A 21,641-nucleotide genomic window follows, 5' to 3' on the forward strand; every position below is an offset into this window, starting at 1 on the left:
CATTTCGTTTACGACAAAAACGCATTTTGGTTGATATTGAAGTGAAAGTATGTAAGGCATCTTAAAAGTTATTACCGGCTATTAATTGTATTATTACCTTGTTTAATTTATTCCATCGCAGAAGGTTGTAGAGGAGAGGGATAGCGCCAGGACCAAAAAATATTGTTCTGGTCTGGCCGAGAGACTATGGCGGTCTCTCTCGAAGAGAGTAAGTATAAACTAAATAAGCAGGAGCGAGACGAAGGAGCGTTTAATAGAATACAACAGGAATGTGGTTTGGCAGATATATTTACCACTAGACAGAACTACAGGATCTTTACAAGTACATGACTCTACCTTTTACGGGGAGGAGAAGGTTTCGACATCATTGCTTTCGATTACCGATAAGATAACCCTAGCATCGAGTAAACACAGAGCACGTTAATGAAATGCCATGTGGAGCCTTAACGAGTTGATTAATCAAACCTAGGTTATCGAATATAGCAATTTGTCTAACAAAACGAAATGTTGCACAACTTTAAATTAAAGAAACGACACACGGAAAGGCAGTTAAAGCGTTTTTTATGATAATATGTGTTAAAGATGTCAAACGATATAAAAATACGCATGTTATAAGCGACAAAATCACACTTTAGTTTAGATTGGGGACAGCCAATTCCATCAAATCCGTTCGTCAGTCAGTGAAAAATGGTTTGCCACTCAGCTTTATTCTGGGCAACCAACATTTACGATTGACGAACATCCTACGCAAACGGGTTCTATATTGTGGAGTGTTTTTATTCGCTAACAGTAGGTTATACTGTATAGCCACAGTTTTTCTGCGTGATTTCAGCGTCACGTTTTAACTTAAATCTGCTTTCCTTTTTTCCGTGTTAGTTGTTGCTACGAAACAGAAACTCCTTCTAGGTGATTGAAAAAAGAGCTAACAAGCGTCAAGCACAATAGCTGCTTTCAGCCAACGTGAAGTCGTCTATTGGTCGCAACTTTAGCCGCGATAAGCGTGATCGTCTGATCGATCAATCACCACAATTAGAGTTCTGTACGTTGGCTTTTCTTTTCAATAAACAATTGATTAACGGGATTAGAGACACCTATAATGCTATAGTAAGTGGTTTCAGCAAAATAAGCAGATGTGTAAGTGAACAGCTTCTAGGTTTGGAGTAAGATCAAATACGACCGCACTCACTCGTAGCATTGCAACTGTTTCATTACTATTCAAGGTGACGAAAAAGGCAGATTTAATCCGCGTGTCCTTACAGCGGCTTACAGCTGACGCCGTAGAGCTTCATATAATTCGATTGATGTTCCGTGTGAGAATAAACATAAGAGAAACTGTCCTCTCCCGTTTAGCAAAAAACGACAGATGAACCGAGAAATGAAACAGTCCTTGATCAATTAGAGACAAATCCGTTTGGCCTTTGTACTCTTTTCAATTGCATGTGCTATTTTTCTATCAAGTAAACAGTGATTTTTTGATAATAATGACCTTCCAACTGCGGGAATAGGACAATATTATGCTCGTCTAATTAAGCATGTCTAAATACATGCCGCTTACCAATCTTGGCGCGGCTTGTTGACAGCCTATATGGTGGTTGCGAACTTGCGGCAGTGTCGTGCGTTAGCGGCCTGGAAACTATTCGACAGTTGATAGTGAGATCGATCAGGCACTTTAAGAAGGTCTAGTGAAAGTTGCATGGAGATGTTTAAACAGTATTTGCGATAATGCAGAACTATACTAGAAATATAATCGTGCGCACTACATGTATAGCGTCACTTTCTTTCGGAGTGTGACAAAATGCATATTGAACTTTTGAAAACACTTAGGCCGTACTTTTATTATTTTTGTTACCTCATATACCAGAAATCGTAAAAAAACATTGATTTCTTTGCAAAAGTTATAATCATATTGCCCTTATTAATATAATTGTCTTTGCCTGTTGCATGTTTTCTTATACTTTATAATTATATGGTCAACAGAGTAGCAAAACTTTTTGCGATTGTAAAGCATATGTAGCTTATTTTATTTTGTGCAAATGTTTTATGTTACACCCTTTGTGCCATGTTATACTTCTTTTCAGTAAAGGGCCTTTTAATGCTAAATAGGCCACTGACGATAAACCAGCACCAGCGCTAAGTTTCACGTTGCAGGAAGTATTCGCTGGATTTTGTACGGGGAGTCAAGTATACAGCCATTTCCCTTGCGTTTGGCATCCATTTCGCCAAGCGCCGTCGTCACGTCAAACTTGTGAAAGTCCAATCGCCATTGGAGCGTGCTGCCCGTTAACTTAATTGAGCGGTCACTTTCGGGTATTGAGCGCTTGTGTAAAGCGATATAAACTCTCAAACTGAACTGTGCACCTGACTGGAAGGATGGACGCCGAGACGTGCATTTACATCTTGATGGAGGTGGTTATCGCCTTGGTGGCCATCACTGGCAATACTTTGGTTTGTTACGTGGTGATTCAGAGCGCCGGGTTACGACGAAAGGTAAAAGCTTTGTTTTGTTATTCAATATTAAACTAAATGGATAAGCGCGACCTGTAAAACTACTTAGCAAAATGGCGTCTATATTATTTTGTTTTATATCTATTTTGATAACCTATATTATCTATATACATGTATTGGAAGTTTATGATAAATAAAGATTTTGTTTAAATATGGAAAATCAAGTTAAAAAAATGTCGGTACGCTGCTCAGCGACATTTGGAGCTTCGTCGTCACGAGAATTACCATTCAAATTTGTAATCAGTTTCACTGGTCGGCTTAACGTTGCTGAAAATATAGCCTTAGCTTTTAAGCGTCGCTTTTTGAGGAAGGTGTTACGGCTGTTTGACACAGTAATCTAACCAAAAATGTCTCCCAACCCAGGTGATGTACATGTTCGTGACCTCCCTGGCGGTGGCCGACATTTTCGTCGGAACTTTTGCGATCCCGTTCGCAATCCTCACCAAGCTGGGACTTCCCCACGGATCGCCCCGTCTCTGCATGCTAATGCTGTCCTTCATCATGATACCAACGCAAATATCCATCTTCAACATGATGGCTGTGGCGGTTGAGAGGTGCGCTTATAGCTGTAGTTTGTCAGTTCAAAGATCGCGTTTCAAAGTTGCGCATTGTTATATGTTCCGCGAACAGATATGCCTCTGTTGATGGATTACGCTTTCTTAACGTGTCATGTTTCAAATAGTGTTTTCTTTGATAATTATTATGAAGCGCTGCCCTTGCTTTGCCGCACCCCGTGGTTTGCCTTAACGTTTTTATATATGAATCTACGCTTTGCCGCATTGTATTCGTATTTTTGGACTTACTGTATCGTCGTTTGCATCAAGATTTTTATAAGTTAATCTACTCCTATTTTTGGCTTTTATAGTTGTTCTTATTTTTTATATTTGTCATAATTTTTAGATATGTAGCCATCAGATTTCCACGAATTCATTACACGAAGCTAACGAACAGCAGATGTCTAGTTGTCATCGTGTTTACTTGGTTCCTCTCCACCGCCATCGGGATGCTACCCCTCTTAGGATGGAACAAGGTCGCCACTCAACAGACGAAAAGTACACCCGGTAAAATTTATAGTTTGCCGGTATGCAGCGTATCCAGTTGAAATAAAGTAATGGCAGGGTGTCTTTTACGTAGCAAATTGTCTTTTTGGGTACACTATGCACGGATCTGTAATGTAGCTTGATAATAGGTTATTATCAAGCTAAATTGTCTTTTGATTGTTAGACTCGTCTTAATGCAATTACGTTAAATAATATAAAAACAGCGCCTGAAGGGAAAGCAAAATACCACAGAAAACGCAAATATTAAAATCCAAACATTTCTATTAAATTCAATGAGCATAAACTTATTTAGATTTTATTTTTTAAGATTAGTTTGCCTGCGTAATGCTTTCGCTAACACAATGCAGTCCACCGTATTTGCGTTACAGAGACCATACCATCAATAATGATCGATAAGAGTTGCATAATTTTTGGCAAAAATGCTGTAGCTTTCGTGTAAACAAGGTTCTATAGTCCATATTAATGATACGTATTTTCCCCCGAAGATTTATGTTGCATCAAAATGTGTCACTATGCAGTTTATATATTTTTATAGCACTAAAGCATACTTGTTTTATATTCCCATAGAACTGCCGGGTCAGACTGCGTCGACAAACGTTTGGACAAAAAATACATCAGACTTGTCGAGCAAATACTTCATTGAATTGGAAGGAACAGAAAACCCTCCCGAAATTGTCTTTGAAAAGTGCGAATTCATGAAGGTGTGTGGATTAGGTTTCCTGTTAAATCGTTTTGATATTTACATAAAACATACATTTACATTTACAGGCTCTCTTATATAAACAATTTGTACTTGTAGCCGGTTGCGAGAGTGGTTTTTGCTTCCTGGTACATATACAGCATTTATGCTTATCCTGTCCCACTGTTTTATTGGTGGAATTTTGTTTTTAGGGCCAAAAGGGAATTGGGTTAATAGTAGCTGTACGCATTTTCTACATTTTATCGCAAACTAACTTTATTTTCATCGTCATCCCTTAAACAGAGACCAGTGGGCCCAACGTTTTTGCATTGTTAGCGTAACTTGAAATATATTTGTTAGTTTATTTGATAAAGACCGGGTCACAAATGTTAAGGGTAAATGTAACACAAACCACGACAGTTTGAAAAATTCTTGGTTGCATCACTATGACTTGTTAATGAGTTTTCACGTTTTTTTTTTCAATGGTCAATGCGTAATTTCGTACCGTGTTGCGTTCTGATGGAGGCAAAAGTCCCCATTACCAGTTAGAAAAGCAAAAGTCCCCATCACGAGTTAGAAGAAAACCCCCATGGCGCGTAAATGAGCTTAACTGCCCTCCTTGTGTGCGGGCGAACCGATCGATAGCAAGCGAGTTTGTAAGCAACGAGCAAAGTCCGACTAAATAAAACGAAAGTTTTGTTGCTTATAGTTGCAAAAGTCGCTCACTTACATAAAACAAGGTTTTAGAAATACAAAAAAAATATACGTATTAACGTATTTGACAACGTATTTGACAGAACTAGTAATAGGATTACTGAGCAAATACCACATACAAACCATACAAACGAGCCCTTATACGTCATATAACAACGTAACCCAACTATCTAACTAATTGTGCTAGTATAGGGCCGTTAGTTAGTGCTAATCGACTGGTTAAATGACCTCCCTAGTCTTAAAACTGGTAAACTTACTTCGTTGATAAAAACGTAACTATGTCGCCGAACAACTTGCATTTGCACGGTTTGATTTCGAACGAAATTTAGACAAACCTATCACAATAGCTAAGACTGCGACAGCTGTTCAAGCTCACGTCAAGAGATGTGTCCGAAAAGCAAAATATCAAAGCAAATAAAACCCAACAATGCCAAATTAGCTACATTGTTAACAGTTCAGCTAGGAAATGCTGCCTTGAATAATTACAGTGCTGTTGATAAATTAATCTTATTAGGTGACATACGCCAAATCATAAAATCTAGAGATCAGAGGTTCCCAGCATGGCGTCCGTGAAGCAGTTTTAAGTACTCCGCGAATTACCATGTTTAAACCAAAAACTAGACTTCGCCATACTATATTTTTTTGATGTTTTTTTCGTCAACTGCGGCAGGTGATGGACCCCGACTACATGTTCTTCAACTTTGCGGCCTGCGTCATTCCACCACTGCTTACCTCAGCCGTTCTCTACTCCATCATCTTCGCCTCCTTCATGCGCGCCTCCAGCAAACAAGGAGCTGGTGCGTCTTCCGGAGGAGGAGGAGGAATCGACTCCCGCAGTGCAGCCGAGTTCTCGCCAACCTCTGGAAGAGAACCGGTCACTCCCGTGTCCTCACCTCCGCCCAACAGGTAAGCGCCCGAGGTGGTTACTTGATTCTGAAGCACTGAGTATATGTGATAGCAGAAATCACCTTGACCCTTGCAAGATAAATGTCGACCTAAATTCCTGATCAGTAATAGCAGAATACTCTAGCAAAGCTAGTAATTTAGGTCACATATACTGACGATGCCTTCGCTGGCAATATATATATATATATATCTTTTATATCAATAAAAAATGGGTCTGACCTAAATTACCAGCTTTTCTAGAGTATTCTGCTATTAATTCTGAAGCGGGGACATTTGGTTTACTAAATAGCTCGTAGTACTTTGTTAACAAAAAAAGTGTTTTAAACAAAGTTTTAATTGAAGTTTTTAAAAGCATATATATGTTTCTTCCCACCTACTTTTCATTAAAGTTTGAATTTAAAAGAATCTTGAAATTCAATATTTGCAAACATTTTGGTTTAACACTCAACCGAGTCAAATTTACAGAAATTGGCGGTTCGTCGAATATGCAATTTCTCTACACGTTTTATGCCGATTGTAAAGACGTTTCATTACACAACGCATATTTCAATTGAACCTTATTTAGCTGTGCTTATAAAATATTCATGAGATTAACTGTTATTTGCCATTTGGATCTTTTGGGTTGTCGGCGATTCCCTATACTATCCAGAGATTTGCGTAAGACAAATTGATTTCATCTTCCCTCGCAATTCAGCTTTTTAACCTTTCATTAATATAATGGTTGAAATAAAAGGGGAATAAAGTTCACAAAAAATGCAAACTAATAAAATAAATGGAACAACATTGGTTGGCAGTGCTTTCCTAAAACTCAGATCTGCGTAAGATTGCAACCCTATTGGTAAATTATCTGTTCAATTGTACGTGAAAAATTATCATCAGTGATGGGTTTAGCACAAAAAAGCTAAAGGAAATTAAAACACGAAACTGAATATGAGTTTTATTTGGTGCTGAGCCAGGAGGGAAAGTCCAGCATGCGGGAAGAACAACAAGCATAGCAATTCGCCAAAAAGACGTCACTTTGTTGAGGTAAGTGATCGGCGTCAACCGCCATTCTCGGTGATGTCACACACTATTTGTGACAAGTCGCATACTATAACAGCATTTGTCGCCTTATGTGGAGTTCTAAAAGCGTTTTCTGTCCGGGTATATTTTTTTGCCACATGGCCGTCTCGAAAGCAAAGTAGACTGTCCTTCTCTTTAACCTTAGCTCCATTGTGTTTACGATGGGTGATTACATCAGTAAGACAATATATGGCTGTAAAAGGTCACTGATTCCAAAGCGGTAAGTTCGGTGCTATGCGGATACAATACGATAAAACTAAACGTGGTTTTCAAATACCCATGCGCTACATAATGTATCACGATTACATTTGATACAGAAGGAACATCAAGAAGTCGAATGCGATTACAACGATTCCGGATTACCATACGCAACAGTACGAGTCGAAGGTGACTAAAAATTGTCACATTTTTGCGTGTTTTAAATTTGTATTATGTGTAATCCGATTGACGTTAAAAAAAAAAAAAAAACATATTTCCTTATCTTAATGAAAGATTAAATATATTGCCCAAGGAGAGTGTGCGCTACACGTTGGTTTGACGATGACCCCTATTATGAGAATAAACTCCTCAATGCTAGGTTTATCCCTCAGCGCAACAAATTAAGCAATGCAATTAGATAAGCCCTCCGCACACTGATATAATCGATATGGCATTTGTGATTACGTGTACGCATCAATATGTCCGATGTCCATTCTCACTTCTTCACAGTGACGCGTGTAATTGCAACGCTGTAGCATAGTTGACTTGCATCGACATTCGACTTTAACAATTACGACAGCCGACCGGATGGCCTCTGGGAAATGCCACAAGGGAATAGGAACGTCGAACGATTTAGTTTTCCTGTGGTCTTGACAGGCAATTGGTTTATTAAAGGGTGGCAAGTTATCGATGTGTTCCCAGTTGGTAAAAATACAGAAAAAACACGCTATTTAAACGGATCATATGACCGCCAAAGTGTTTTATTAAACTCAGGTTCTATACCTTAAACGCCCACCACAATTTCATGACGCTCATATCTTTCACCGTAGTATTTTTTATCACATTGCTCTTGATATAACCAAAAATACTTGTGTAGTGGTTTGCGTAATCGTGAATTATTTAAGCACAAAAATTTTAGTATTTGTCAAGTATACATACTATTAGTTAGTTACCAGGGGCACAACTACATAAAAAAATAATTAAATAAGTTAACTAAAAATATGCCTTTATGTTGACTGTTTATGAGTACATGGCGATTACTTGGTAAATAACTGAAGCTCTACTCAGCGTAGGCATTTTACTGTCATATACTTGTCCTACATGAACTTGTGTCCCATACTTCTAAACGTTTGTTGTAGCAACGATTTTGTGCTATTTGCAAAACGTTTACATCAATGGTAAAACCATATCTTATGGAAAACGGAAGTTTTTTAGGGTCATCTGAAATGATGCAAACAAATATTTCTATTTTTTGTTTTGTTAATCAATCGATTTTCTATACCTACCAAAAATACCTGATTCGAGATTACACTCATAGTGACATAGGCTACACAATGCAACCCTTTGTCACCTTTTCCTTAAAATTATTGAACTTAATTTTAGTTACCCATTTGCGCAACTGCCGGTTTAGGGTGCTTGAGTGAGGACGTTCGAATTTATTATGCGTCCCCTTAAAATACTTGCCCACCCCTGAGCTGTGGTGTTTATTTTATATAATTTATTGTAGGAAAAATGACCGTAGTACGCACCGTTCGACAGCAATTGAATTCTACCACAAGAAAGGTGTATTTTAGCACAAATGTCATTATGCTACCCCCATGCCTGGCTGGCTCCAAATTAAGTTGAATCGATTTTTTAGGTAGTAAAAGCGCAACATTTCATCATATAAATGGATACCGCGATCACTAACGTTCGTAAAGTGACCGCGAATCGATCTGCAAACACTTACAAAACAAGCTTTCAACTATGAGATAAAGGATCTCGTCGCGACTTCTATACTAATTGGCCCAACACTCAACACCATCATTCGTTTTAAATCTAGCTAAAAGAAAATATGCTTTTTACCAAGTTTAATGCGTAAACATAAAAAACAAAATCGCGCTTTACTCAATTACAACCTCTTTTTTAGTATGTAAAGCACCTTTTGAGAGAATCTGGTGATTAAAAGAGCGCCCGGATATGAATTTCCCTGTTGTGCAGTTGTCTCAGTAAAGAATCGTGCCTAAAATTCTAGGTATACCGTGCAAATATTGCAACTTTCAAATCCGTTTCTTCAACGTATGTTGTTTCGAAATATAAAATGACAACTTTTATATAAAACAAGACTTTTACTGAGTCTGGACATTGTTCTTAAAAACTGTCAGGCAAAACTCAGAATCATTATTTTATTGGTTAATTTTAATGCCATGTCATTTTAGTGGAACCGCCTTCTAGCTCTGCCGTGATAATGCAACACAGTTCAGTACGGCTGGACGGATCCATTACGATCTCGGACAAGAGGGGCAAAAGTTTATCTAATGGTGAGGCAAAAAACGATTTGTTCGAAATCATTGCAAGTGCATAGTGTAACGTTATACCTTAGTCTTATGCCACAAGCATACGAGTATAACGTATGGAGGAAATGGGTGCGTTACCTCATTTTTTTCAGGTTTTTGGTAGAACGATTTCCATATTGTTAATTCACTGTTTATCTTAAAGGATCAATAGACTCTAGCCTCCTCCGTGTTCGTTTGGAAAGCCTGGAGAAACTTCAAGATTCGGCAAACGGAATTTCGAAAAAGTGAGTGTGATTTGTTAATAGGCTAAATGTTATGTTATTGGCCCAACATTCTTTCCTATTTTCCAGCATAAATCCAGAACCGGGATATCGCCAAAGCAGTGGATACAATTCGGCCAATTCTTCGGTGTCTGTGAGTAATATAGATTTAAATATCACTCTATAGTCTATTAGTGTGCCTTCAGTACTACTAATAATAAAACCGTGGAGTTTGGCAGGCTTTTTAATAAATGCAATAATTCTGGTAAGCTTTCTTTCTTTCTATTTAACCTTTTGTTTAAACCCATGTTACGGTCAATCGTAAAAAATCATAGTTGGAAATTATTTTGACACAAAGTTAACTATACTGTCAGGTCATTTGCGCGTCTAAAGCGAAAGCAAGAAGATATCTCCATACCATACGCTCTAAAGTTTAAACCCATGCAAATTCGGTGTAAAATAATTAGACATTTTAATCTTAGCTGTTGTTGCACAAGTTTATCTTAGTTGTTGTTTTAAAAGACCGAACATTAAAGTGAAAAATACAATGTTCGAGTAAGTTTTATTTTCTTAATGCCAATTATCCTACAAGCCTTTAATATTGTCTGATCAGTCATTGATGTTAACCGAGTGATGTTAACCAAAGCAAGGCCCACCTTTAGCGGATTGCTTTAGGACTTTATAAACCTAAAGTTAGATGATAAGGTAATAATAGCTCATATACCCATGCACATTATTTTCGTACTCGGCTACATATAAACCCATGTGTTTATCGTTGTTTGCGGTATATTTGCCGCCGAGAATTTTAAACCCTGTTGGTTTGCCGCAAGTGACAAAACGTTGCGGAGCCCTAATCTATACAGAGAGAAAATATACTTAATTACACCTAATTTATCAACAAACTGAAAGTACGAGTAGTCATACGAAATCATCATCTACGAATAAGATGCAAAAATAGAAACACCATTGTGGGACTCACTTCTACTCTTATTTAAATCGAAATATCTTTGTAGGTATACTTTCCGGGTTTTAAATAGATTTCGTTATTCTTTGTTAACAAAGTAATTACTTAACAAGGGACTTGAAATATTTCAGCAAAGTCCAATTATGCGTCCACGGAGTGGCACAAATAGTAGCTACCAAGCAAAACGTAGCCATGAGAGAAGACATCGGAAGCGAAGGAGGGAATTTAAGGCTGCGGCGGTCCTTTGTCTGATCGTGTTTTGCTTTGCCGTTTGCTGGATACCAATACACATCTTAAACACTATAAACTGGTTGGTATTGTGGTATACACTTATAATTTGGTAACAGAACATTTATAAAACCGTCTTTAATATTTTAGAACGCATGAAGCTCATTTCAATAAAACTAGGAAAGCCATAATATTTGATAAAATTGACATTTCGCAGTTTACAGACGTTCCAGCAATACCTCATGAAATCATCAGTGTAAAAACCCAAGCCTTTTTGTCGAATATTGTGGCTTTCATTCTTTTATTGAAATTACTGAAAAAACGTGTATTGTGTTCCGGAGCATGAAGCTCAATTAATTGAATTTGGTGGTTGCATGATTTCTTTTTAATTTGCTGCACAGGGCTAACCAGGGGCGCGACAACGAAGTTCCGTCGATTTTCTACAGCATCGCCATTCTTTTGTCGCACGCCAACAGCGCCATCAACTTTTTTCTCTACTCGTGGAGACTTCAGGCATTTCGAAGTCGCCTGAACAAACTTGTTTTGAGGCGTATTCACCACCGTTTTCAATTACAATCCTAATTTAACAGCACTGTTGACCAAATAAGACAGGGTTTCTTGTTGGCCCGTCAAAAAGCTGGGTGAAACTTTTTAAAGTTTTATTTGAACTTGAAATGTCAGTCCCTTTTACTTTGAATTTTATATAACAAACCTCATTTCATTTTTGGCTGGCATCAAACAGGCGCGACGAAAGTCTATGTTTACTGTTTTTCTGTTTTCTGTACGATGGTGAAAAGTGGCGTTATTCCAACAATGTTTTATCGCAGGCCACCAGAAGCAATTCTCTCCATACTGCGGGCCAATTAACGTTCCAAGGGCGGGTTAAGGATTTTAGTTTTTTAAAAGAATTTTTTGCACCACGCAGGTATTGTAAATTGTGTATAAGACCTCTCATTTTAAAATCGTCTACTGTTCTAGTTTTCTTTTTTATCACATTAACTAAATATAACCTTTTTCACGTCATTTAATGTAGGCCAGTCCTTGTTTAAACTCTTCAAAATATATACAGAAGTGTCACCACCTTTTTTGGAAACCGTTTGTTTATACTCCTACCTATACCGTTGTTATTTGATGTAAGTTTCAATGCGATTTTGTGAATCTGATGCTGTTTTAAAAAATAACTGAAATAACTGTAGAAAAAATTGATGGAAAGCTTTAAACATTCAACTGAAATGTTGTGCAATTAATTGTTGCTTTCGTTGGTCTACCTTCAAGCTGCGTACTTTTGCGTTTGAAAAACTTCTAATAAAAATACTCACATAAACTAACGAACATTGAGTTTCTGTTCGAATAATTTATAGTAAAAAAAAAAAGTAAAAAATCGTATTTTAATAAATATTAAAGGTAAGCGAACGAGCGAATGAAAGTTTATTTTTTATAACTGTTGCGATTAAATTGCCTTTAAAAATATTCTGTACTACACCTGCTATCAATGAATTGTTGGTATCACAGTAGTTAGTGTGGTGCTGGTGTAATTATCAATATATAATAATACTTGACCCACCCACATACAGACTCTAACTAGCATTTATTAACTGTGGTAGGATTCTAGACCAGCGCTAAAAGTTGTTACATTAAAAAGAATCGCGACTGCACTAGTGTGTAGGTACAAAAAACATGGGTTATCTGACCTTTGAATTTTTTAAAGGGCCGCGAAATATCGAAATAATTACAAAAAGAGTCCATCAGGCAAAATTTTTAAAAAAGTTTGGGAATCGCTGTTCTAAACTTCCGTAAGATTTCAACAAATTATACCACCGAAGGTTTGGTTATTGATATTACGGAAAAGGTGCCAAGAACTACAAAAAAATTCCCGAAAAACATCATGTCGAACTCGTCATAATGACGTCATCCGTGTTCCAAAATACTTAAAATTCGATTTTAGTCAATTTATGACGTGTTTTGTGACTTTAATCTATTTTTTCTATGGGTGGAATGAACACAGCATGCTGTTTAGTTTAACCGAATTGGTGACTCAAAGAAGTCCAATAATATGGCTGGAATTTGATTGGGACTCTTTTCTGGGCCGTAGTCGGACTCTACTATACGGTACTTTCATTTTTCTCGAAGAAGTCTGGTTCGAGTGGTTTAGACCGACTTCGCACCCTGCTACTTAGTTCCTCTGTTGATAAAACATTATTGACGTCAACACCTTTTTGGTCAAATATACTTTTTTGTGACGTTTAAATTTAATATTCATAAAAAAATAATTTTGACGACTAGTTGTCGCTGCAAGTTGTTGGGTTGATACTCTACGAACATAAACGCTGGATTTAATTAACTGCTTTAATATGTCGAAGCATGTAGCTGGGATTTGCCTATTTAGTTTTTTACATGATGAACATCTTGCCCAAGCCATCTTGTTTGGCACCATTGGTTCTTGCCAGTGGTGGGATTCAGCCGGTTCGCACCGGTTGAGATCAGCGAACCGGTTAGAAATACTTTACTGTCAATGATTTTTGTGCATCTTATCTCATACATTGATTTTTGAGATCAAAGTAGCTCACGTGTTTAAAAAAAGTGTGCAATGGTCAAGGTCGCACGTAACAGCAGTCATACATTGTGTTCATTTTTATAATTGTAGTAGTTTTCCTTTTGTGATTGTTTGTCTGAAAATTGAATTGTTGCTTCATAAGTATAAGTCATGAGACAACTGCTGCTTTTTAATTTGGCTGTAGCAGGGGTCGGCAACCCCTGGCACGCGTGCCGCAAGTGACACGCAAGATGATTTTTGAGGGCGCGCTAAATGGTCAAACGCACATGTTATATCACCTTAAGAAAGTGCAACCATTACATTACTATCACATCATTTTTGTGGGCGTTAAACTTGTTGTTTACGACTAACCGTTCGTATCTTGTGTTTTTGTGCGACTGAGAAACCAAGCTAAAAGCGAAACTAATATAGTTAACACTTCTAGGTATCGGCTGAAAAGCGTCGAAGTATGTTAAAAAAAAAGCTGGCACAGCATTGTTTTCGTGACAGTTCGCTTTTTATCAGCAGGGTTAACAGGTATCTTTACATAATTTGACTTATGAAATAGGTTGAATGGTGTCTCCAAATATACGTAAATTAGATGTCAGATATCATTCATAAGTTGGATGTCAGGTCATAGCCAGGGCCGGATTAAGGGTACTATAGCCTATAGGCCTAAGGCTGTTTACTTGAGAAGGATCCAATTTACTAGAGAAGGACGTAATTACCATAAATTCCATAAGCATAGAGCCCTAGACCTAATTTAAAAATACACTCTAACTTAGTGTTCTCAACGGCCGGTCCGCGTCAACTTTTCTGCCGGTCCGCCAAATATATTATAATTTTATATCTTAATTGCAAAGCGCAAGATGTTAAAAGCTTGACTTAATCAGTTTATCATAAGTCACAATGCTGCAAGTGTTCTTCCCAACTGTTTAAAAGTGACTGCAACTCGTTTCAGCCTTAATCTTTAACACCAGTTTTATGTGAAAGACTTAATAGAACCACGTATAACACGTATGCTTATGATATCAAAAAGACATCAACAAATCGCTCATTAAATTGAAGTTTAAATTGTTTTCTTTAAAGTTGCATGCTTTTGTCGTAATTACATTTTGGGTGAATTTTGATTTTTGAAGGTCGACCGGTCCACAAAACTTGTTTTGAAATTTTACCGGACCGTAAGATAAAAAGGTTGAGAACCACTGCCCTAACTAGCCTGGCAACTAATACACAAATACGATTGTCAAATTCAATCTTAATGCAGCAGTGTGCCACGTCGCCAAACCTAGTTCGCAGAAATCGCTTAATAATGGTGACAATAGACGCCAGTCATGCAGCAACTGTATTGAATTCCATCTATTGAATAAAATAAAACTAACTGAATTTTTCCAATTTTTTCCAGGGGCCGAATTTTTTCAGGGCTTAAAGCTATAGCCTTATTAGCCTAATGGTTAATCCGGCCATAGCAGGGCTGCAGAGTCGGACTCGGGTAAGACTAGGTAAAACTACCACAGAGTTCGACGTGTGCTCATGCGCAGTAACAAATTTCGAAACTGATAAATCAGCAAACTGTAAATGGTTAAGGTGGAATAGCATATGATGGCATATTCTCCATAATCCCTATGAGTGGACTGTGAATATCCATCTTACTTTAAATACGTAAATCAGTGAAATACAGGCAGTCTGAGCCGGACTCGGTACTCGATGAAATTGCTTGCCTGGAGTCGGACTCGGGTTGTTTTTAGCCCTGGTTGCATGTGCAAACCAAAACATAGAAAAATGTTTGGCACGCGAATTGTTGATATTTTGAAATAATGTCACAATGCATACGAAAGGTTGCCGGCGCGACCCTGGGCTGTAGGCTGTTAGCAGTGATGGGATTTAGCCGGTTCGCAGTTCGCAACATTCGCTGGAAGCTGGGGTTGCATCCTGTTCTTGCAACTACTCTAATTATATGTCGGAAAATATGACTTTTTGTAACAGAACCGGCTGAATTATATGACTTTTGCAAGATGTTTTTTAACGTTAATAGGCTTAATGGAACCGAGTTTGTTAAATTCAAAGATTTCAAAGTGACGTTTCTGGTTGTTGTTTTGCAGCTTTTCGTTATATATAAACATGGTTCATCACATACGTGTTACGCTTGAGTGATTCTTGCAGCAATCCACAGTCCACAGACAATAAGACGAACAAAATCAAAACAATCTACAATACCATAGTATTACGACCAATGAGCTTTTTACGAAAACCTAAGTGTACAGTATAATAATTAATAATTCAGGTGTTCCCATAAATTTTGCGTTAACATATCTGCTGTTTACCTTCAATAGAATGCAGACAGGTTTGGGCAGGTCTTATTTTGTTTCGGACTATTAGGTACCATATTAGTCCTATTTTGGTCTTATTCCCAAATATTTTGTATTTCGTTGTTGGTGTCCTAACTTTGGTCTTACGACTGTAGTCCTATCAACTTTCAACCTTCAGCTGTTTTCGTATTAAGCTCAGTCTTATCCTATTTGCAGCAATAAGTAATTTTTATGTTTTCTCTATTTTTAATTTAACACTATTCAGCAGCTAACCCTGGTTAACTAATTTTATATATTTTATTCAATAAAATATGCACTGTAATCCCCTACTTAGGACTTTTCATCAATGTCAACCCTTTTGGAACAACATATTTTTTGTTATAAGAGGATTTCAACAACACTCAGGACAACCTGAAAGTAAGATAAGCATGTGAAGTTCTTGTTTTATTTAAAAAAAAAATTATCTACTAAAAGTTTAGGCTGAATCCTTGATTACTAATATTTTTTTTTGAACATTAAGTATACTTAATCCTGCGTGTGAGTTGCATATTAAATTGTTGTAAATTAAAACAGAATAGTTGTAAATTACATATAGCGTAAAAATTACATTATACAGGAAGCATATGTTTACAGTTTTAAGAATGTATCGTAATATATAATATATATTTTTAGATAAAGCAAGTAAGGATGTTCATGGAACCCGCACATTCGGGGAAATACCTGAACCCTCAAGTTCAATTCCAATTCTAGGAACTGCTCTTGATTATTCAAGCTTGCGAGGTTTTTCATTGCTAAATCTTTATGATCACTTTCGAAACCGCCATGAAGCACTCGGATCTATTTATAAAGAGAATGTTTTACCAGGTATAAATTGCAATTTAAATTGAACATATATTTTAAAAATATATTTTTTATAATTACCAACTTTTTTTTCCTGTTGTACCTTAACCGTTTAAAACCCTGTCTTATATATTGGTCTAGGTCTAACTGAGTATTCAGTGTTTTACTCTTCTCCTAATGACACAAGTAAAGTGTTAAAAAATGAAGGAAAACATCCAGGTCGTCAGCCACTAGACTGGATGGTTAATGCCAGATTGGAACATGGAAGAGATGTTGGACTCACCCAGAAAAATGGAAAAGACTGGCAAAAGGTCACCGAATCGATTTTAAAATAATTACACATATTTTTTGTGAAATTTACTTCTTGCAAGTTTTATATAAGTAGTTCTAACATTATGGTGACAACTGACAACTAGTAACAAATATTTCAACTCCAACTCTGCGTAGAGTATTTATGACACTTCAGTTGCAACAAATAGATTTAACTAAAACTAGGTCCACATTAAGTAAATTAGTTTATAGTAAAAATAATATATACTTGTTTCGCAGTTGCGCACAGTTACTAACAAGTTTCTTCTGAACAACTCCTCTGTATGGGCTTACACAGAGCAGCACCAACTAGTGGCAAATGATTTTGCCACATTTTTAGAAGAAAAGCTGGATGAAAATAGAGAAGTATGCATGCTCACAGTTCTAAGCTTTGTGTAAGATAAATTTGAAAACAATATAAATATTATTTAAAAAAATTGCTATTTGTCATATTAATATTTTTTGACCTGTAGTAATGTAAGCAAGCATTCCCCCAAAACTTGTCCCTCTTACTTAAAAACAGAAATTATAAATGGTGCAAAAAATTCCTACTTTAATTTTTTCAAGGTTACTGATTTAGTGAAACTTCTTAAGTTGTGGTCTTTGGAAGCTTCAGCTGTGTTTAACCTCGACACAAGACTTGGTTAGTTGATATATAATTATGCATTTGTTATGTGAAGTTCCTTTTTTTAAATAATTAGTTACTCTCATAAAACTTTAGGATTGCTAAGGAATGACCCAAGTTCTGAAGCCACGCAATTAATCAAATGTGTCAATACAATGTTTGACAGCATGGCAAGACTTTTATTTGGGGTTCCAATGTGGAAGATTTACAAGACCAAAACATTAAAGGTTATTGCAAAGCAAGATAAATCTTTTGAAAACAATACTTTATAATCAACTAGGAGTACATACTTTATAATCAATTAGGAGTATGAACAAGGATCGGAAAAGATTTTTCAACTTTGCCAAAAGTATCAAGATCTGGCAGAGTCCGCTCATGACAAGAAAGGGACAAAATGTTTTTTTAAAGATTACCTTAAGAATACATCGCTATCATTTGAGTAAGTTTGTGTTTGGCTGCAACGTTAGCTTTCTCGTATTTAGCCTTATATAACCAGCACCTACACACTATATATTATAACGAGAGCCTACAATTTAGTAACTGATATAACCAAAATTTCCAGGCTACTCCAGCTCTTATTTACCGCACACAAAAGTAAACCAGTAATGAGAAATGTGATTGGGTTACAGTTTTGTAGAGAGAGTAATATAGTACAGAAACTTGAAGCATTTTATTACTGCAGTTGTTTTGATACGGTATCATTGTGCGACGCCCTTGAAAGATTACGGCGCACCAGGGCGCGCACAGTTTAAGAACCTCTAGTGATTTAGTCAAACTTGGCAGTATAATAATAAAATATAAGAGAACTTTGTTAAAAGTAACTATGTTTGCTTCAATTCATTTAAACAAAAGCTCTTGTTTATTAACGACAGAGAAAAGGAAGCGATGATTCACGATTTTCTAATCGGGGGCATTGACACAACCTCCTACGGCGCAGTTTTTCCACTTTACCTATTGGCCAGACATCCAGATAAGCAGGAAAAACTTCGAGAAGAAATCCTAAGCGCAACTGCAGAGGACCAAATAACAGGAAGGGTAACAAAACAGATTACATTATTGTCATAAATATTAATGAAACTTCTTTGCGTCTATTAAAATATAGTTTGTTTATTTACATAACGTAGGATTTGGATAGGCTGTAATATGTTTGGCATCCCTATCATCACCAGTTCAGGTCCTTTATTTAACGCTTCTGCGCTTTTTTAAAATCAAATACACGTCTATACTTGGCTCAAAATTAAGATGTATTGTATTTTGTTTCTGCTGTAGCTTTGGTAAGTAATTAAAAATTACCATTGCTTGTGGTAGAAATTACGCTCTAACGATATCATGTGTAGCCCTGTTACCTGATTAATGCGTAACCGCTAAACTCTACTTGCTTCTCAAAATTGCTTATCCTATAATAAAACGTCCTAATACTGTTAGTTCAAACAATCCGACGTCTAATCTGTTTTTGGACAAACTGTTTCTCAAAAAACAATGTTTTCAATGGTTGATATATCGGTCATTTTATTTAGGCTATCTACACCTGTTACAGAAATTAAATTATTCCAAATTACAACTAAAATTCTTAATAATTACATTATCTTTGATGGCCAATATGGTCATCGCATTGGCTTAGCATTAAATGGACATTTTAAAATGGTGTTTTAAAATCAGAGTGCAAGTGTTATAAAACAGTTTTTTAACCTATTAGCCTAGTTCATACCAACAGAGTTCAGTTTTATTTTTTATATTTCATTTACCTGTACGTTCTTTATTACAGCGCTTGAACCAGCTTCCATATTTTCACTCTTTTATGCAAGAAAGTCAACGCGTATTTCCTTTCTTGGGTCTTTGGTTTAGACGTCTTGACAAGGACATCGTCTTGTCCAATTACTGTATTCCTGCAGGTGAAAAAAGTAACACATATTTTTTTAATGATTCAGTATACAGTATTATAATAAAGAAAAATCAACTTAGCTTGGGTGAAAAGATACTGTTTAAGTGCTGAAGAATATATCGCGCTGATCTTGATAGCATATTAATAATAGGTGACGAACTTATCGTCAAAAAACATATTGTTTAGAGATATGAGAAAAACATTTTTTAAGTTGCTTTGTTCAGTATCGTTGTTTAATTATTTAAAAACATAATTGGACAATTCTATAACATAACGCCCTTTTGTGAAATAATCCGCATTTGGAAGCATTAGCCCTGATTTAGAGATAATTTTCAATAAAATTCCACCAAACCCTTTCCGCTTAACCCATAGAAACCGACTTGTTCAATACGTCCAACCTGATCAACGCGATGAACCCTGAATACTTCGAAAATCCTCAAAAGTTCATTCCCGAGCGTTGGTTGGATTCAAAACAGCGGCAAAGAGCGCGATTCGCGATGATCGGTTCTTTTGGCCAAGGTCCAAGGAAGTGCCCGGGGCGCCAGTTCGCCCTCCAAGAAATCCACTGTCTGCTTATCGCCATCTTGACAAGATACCGATTGGAATATCACCACGACCCGATAGAGGGCAAGTTCCGGGTATTTACCGTTCCTTCAGTTGATCCACGCATCAGGTTTTTTCCTCTCAAATAGTGGATCGTGTTCCATTTGTTCTTTGCACTTAATATTACTAAACTACCAGCGATCGCTTTGAACACTGAAATGTGACGCTTTGCGTGGCCAAACCTAAAATCCTCACTTTCCCTGTACTATATATTGTAACCATCATTTTCTTACATGGGTATGAAAATGCTGCCGTACTATGCTTTTGCACAGCCGCTGTTTTATTATGTTTTTCTTACACTACAAGTAATGTCGTACGTTTGCTACTTTGAAGTATAAACAATAGCTATCAGCATCCATAGGCATTAAGCATCCATAAGCATTAAGCATAATCATTAGGCCGTTCAATTAGCGTATATGTTAGATCTAAAAACGCCTAGAGCGGAGACTATAGGGTGGTAACCTCGTTAGATGTGGCCCCGGTGCAAGCTCTACTATGAATCGCCCAGGGCTGGATCGAAAATTTTTGGGAACAGAAAAAAAGTTTCGCCTCAATTTTTTTGCGTTGTGGAGAGAGGGGCTTTAAAAAAAAACGTTTATTTACGACGCCACAAGGTTACATCTAACGTGACGCTATAAAGAGGTATCGTTTAGTTAAGAATAACGCACACTTCGTTTGCAAAGATGGAATCAATTAGCCCCCAAAAAATCTTTGATAAAAATGTGCTTTGAAACATTATAAACTAAACGAGGTTCGGAGCGCTAAAATGTTTTGCATTAATGTTTAAAAAGACAAACACAGTCGAGGGAGGCATGACCACTTGATCAACTCCCATGGATCCGCCTCTTGGGGCGCCCGACGCCGTGTTTCATAAACCAGTTGAGATAACTTTCTGAACTCATAAAAAGTTTTCTGCTGTTTAAAATGTTTTTGAAAAAAGCATATAATTGCAATTATTGTTTTTTGTTAGAAATATATCCTCAAAAAAGTAATAATAAAAAGCTGCTTAAAAAGCTTAATACGTGTATATTCTAAATAAAATTAATACGAGTTTAGTGTTTTTTATCATACATATTAAATGAAATCTAGCAAGCCCTTGCTCTGGGGCCCAAGTGAATTGCACCGGCTCAACCTGTGGTAGTTACGGCCCTTGGCGGAGAGTCTCCGCCGAAGACCATTCATTTTGTATTCCCTGCAACCGAGAAGTTTATATTAAGTTTTTATCTTGCTAATGCGCAATCATGTATTTTATTTCGAATTATTATCTTGGAAATGTTTTAGCATCAAGGCAATGTTTCTTTGAGCATCTTTTTTGCCATAGTGCGAAGGTGATACATGTGTGTTTTTAACGTAAATTAAAATGTTTTGTTAGTATCGTTGCAAAATGATTTGTTTATTTTTATTTTTGCATAATTTCGCAACTAATAAAAATTCGAAGAGATTACCAATGTGCATAAATTTGGTACGATTTATTTAGATTGAACACGTTTTTTCATGCCCTTTGCAAAAGCACTGCAGTGGATTTGCGGAACGAAATATAAAATAGCATTCTGTGTGTTTCTGGAAGATGAAATATCTTTGGTGTATGGCACTTTAGAAATAGTTGTTTTTATAAAGACTTTTCGAAAAGTCTACTTTTCCGTTGGCATCGTGAGACTGTAAGATGGAAGCAGTTTCAATCAATAAA

General features: G+C 36.7%; 2 protein-coding genes across 2 annotated transcripts; both read left to right on the forward strand.

Moving 5' to 3' along the window:
* The first annotated feature begins 2,363 nt into the window (after positions 1-2,363).
* LOC146167570 (uncharacterized) lies at positions 2,364-11,435 on the forward strand. Its single transcript, XM_083386064.1, has 12 exons — positions 2,364-2,487; positions 2,869-3,059; positions 3,406-3,566; positions 4,134-4,267; positions 5,630-5,865; positions 6,822-6,891; positions 7,245-7,314; positions 9,324-9,425; positions 9,604-9,685; positions 9,752-9,815; positions 10,757-10,935; positions 11,255-11,435. Exons 1-12 carry the CDS (start codon positions 2,371-2,373, stop codon positions 11,433-11,435), a joined length of 1,587 nt encoding a protein of 528 aa, XP_083242190.1. The 5' UTR covers positions 2,364-2,370.
* Positions 11,436-17,428: 5,993 nt separating this feature from the next.
* LOC146167571 (cholesterol side-chain cleavage enzyme, mitochondrial-like) lies at positions 17,429-21,398 on the forward strand. Its single transcript, XM_083388977.1, has 5 exons — positions 17,429-17,696; positions 17,775-17,908; positions 18,342-18,504; positions 19,235-19,361; positions 19,724-21,398. The coding sequence occupies exons 1-5, from the start codon at positions 17,625-17,627 to the stop codon at positions 20,041-20,043; spliced, it is 816 nt and encodes a 271-aa protein (XP_083245103.1). The 5' UTR covers positions 17,429-17,624; the 3' UTR covers positions 20,044-21,398.
* Positions 21,399-21,641: the final 243 nt, after the last annotated feature.

This window comes from Ascidiella aspersa, chromosome 1 (genome assembly GCF_963924565.1).
Source record: "Ascidiella aspersa chromosome 1, kaAscAspe10.2, whole genome shotgun sequence".
Taxonomy (NCBI): domain Eukaryota; kingdom Metazoa; phylum Chordata; class Ascidiacea; order Phlebobranchia; family Ascidiidae; genus Ascidiella; species Ascidiella aspersa.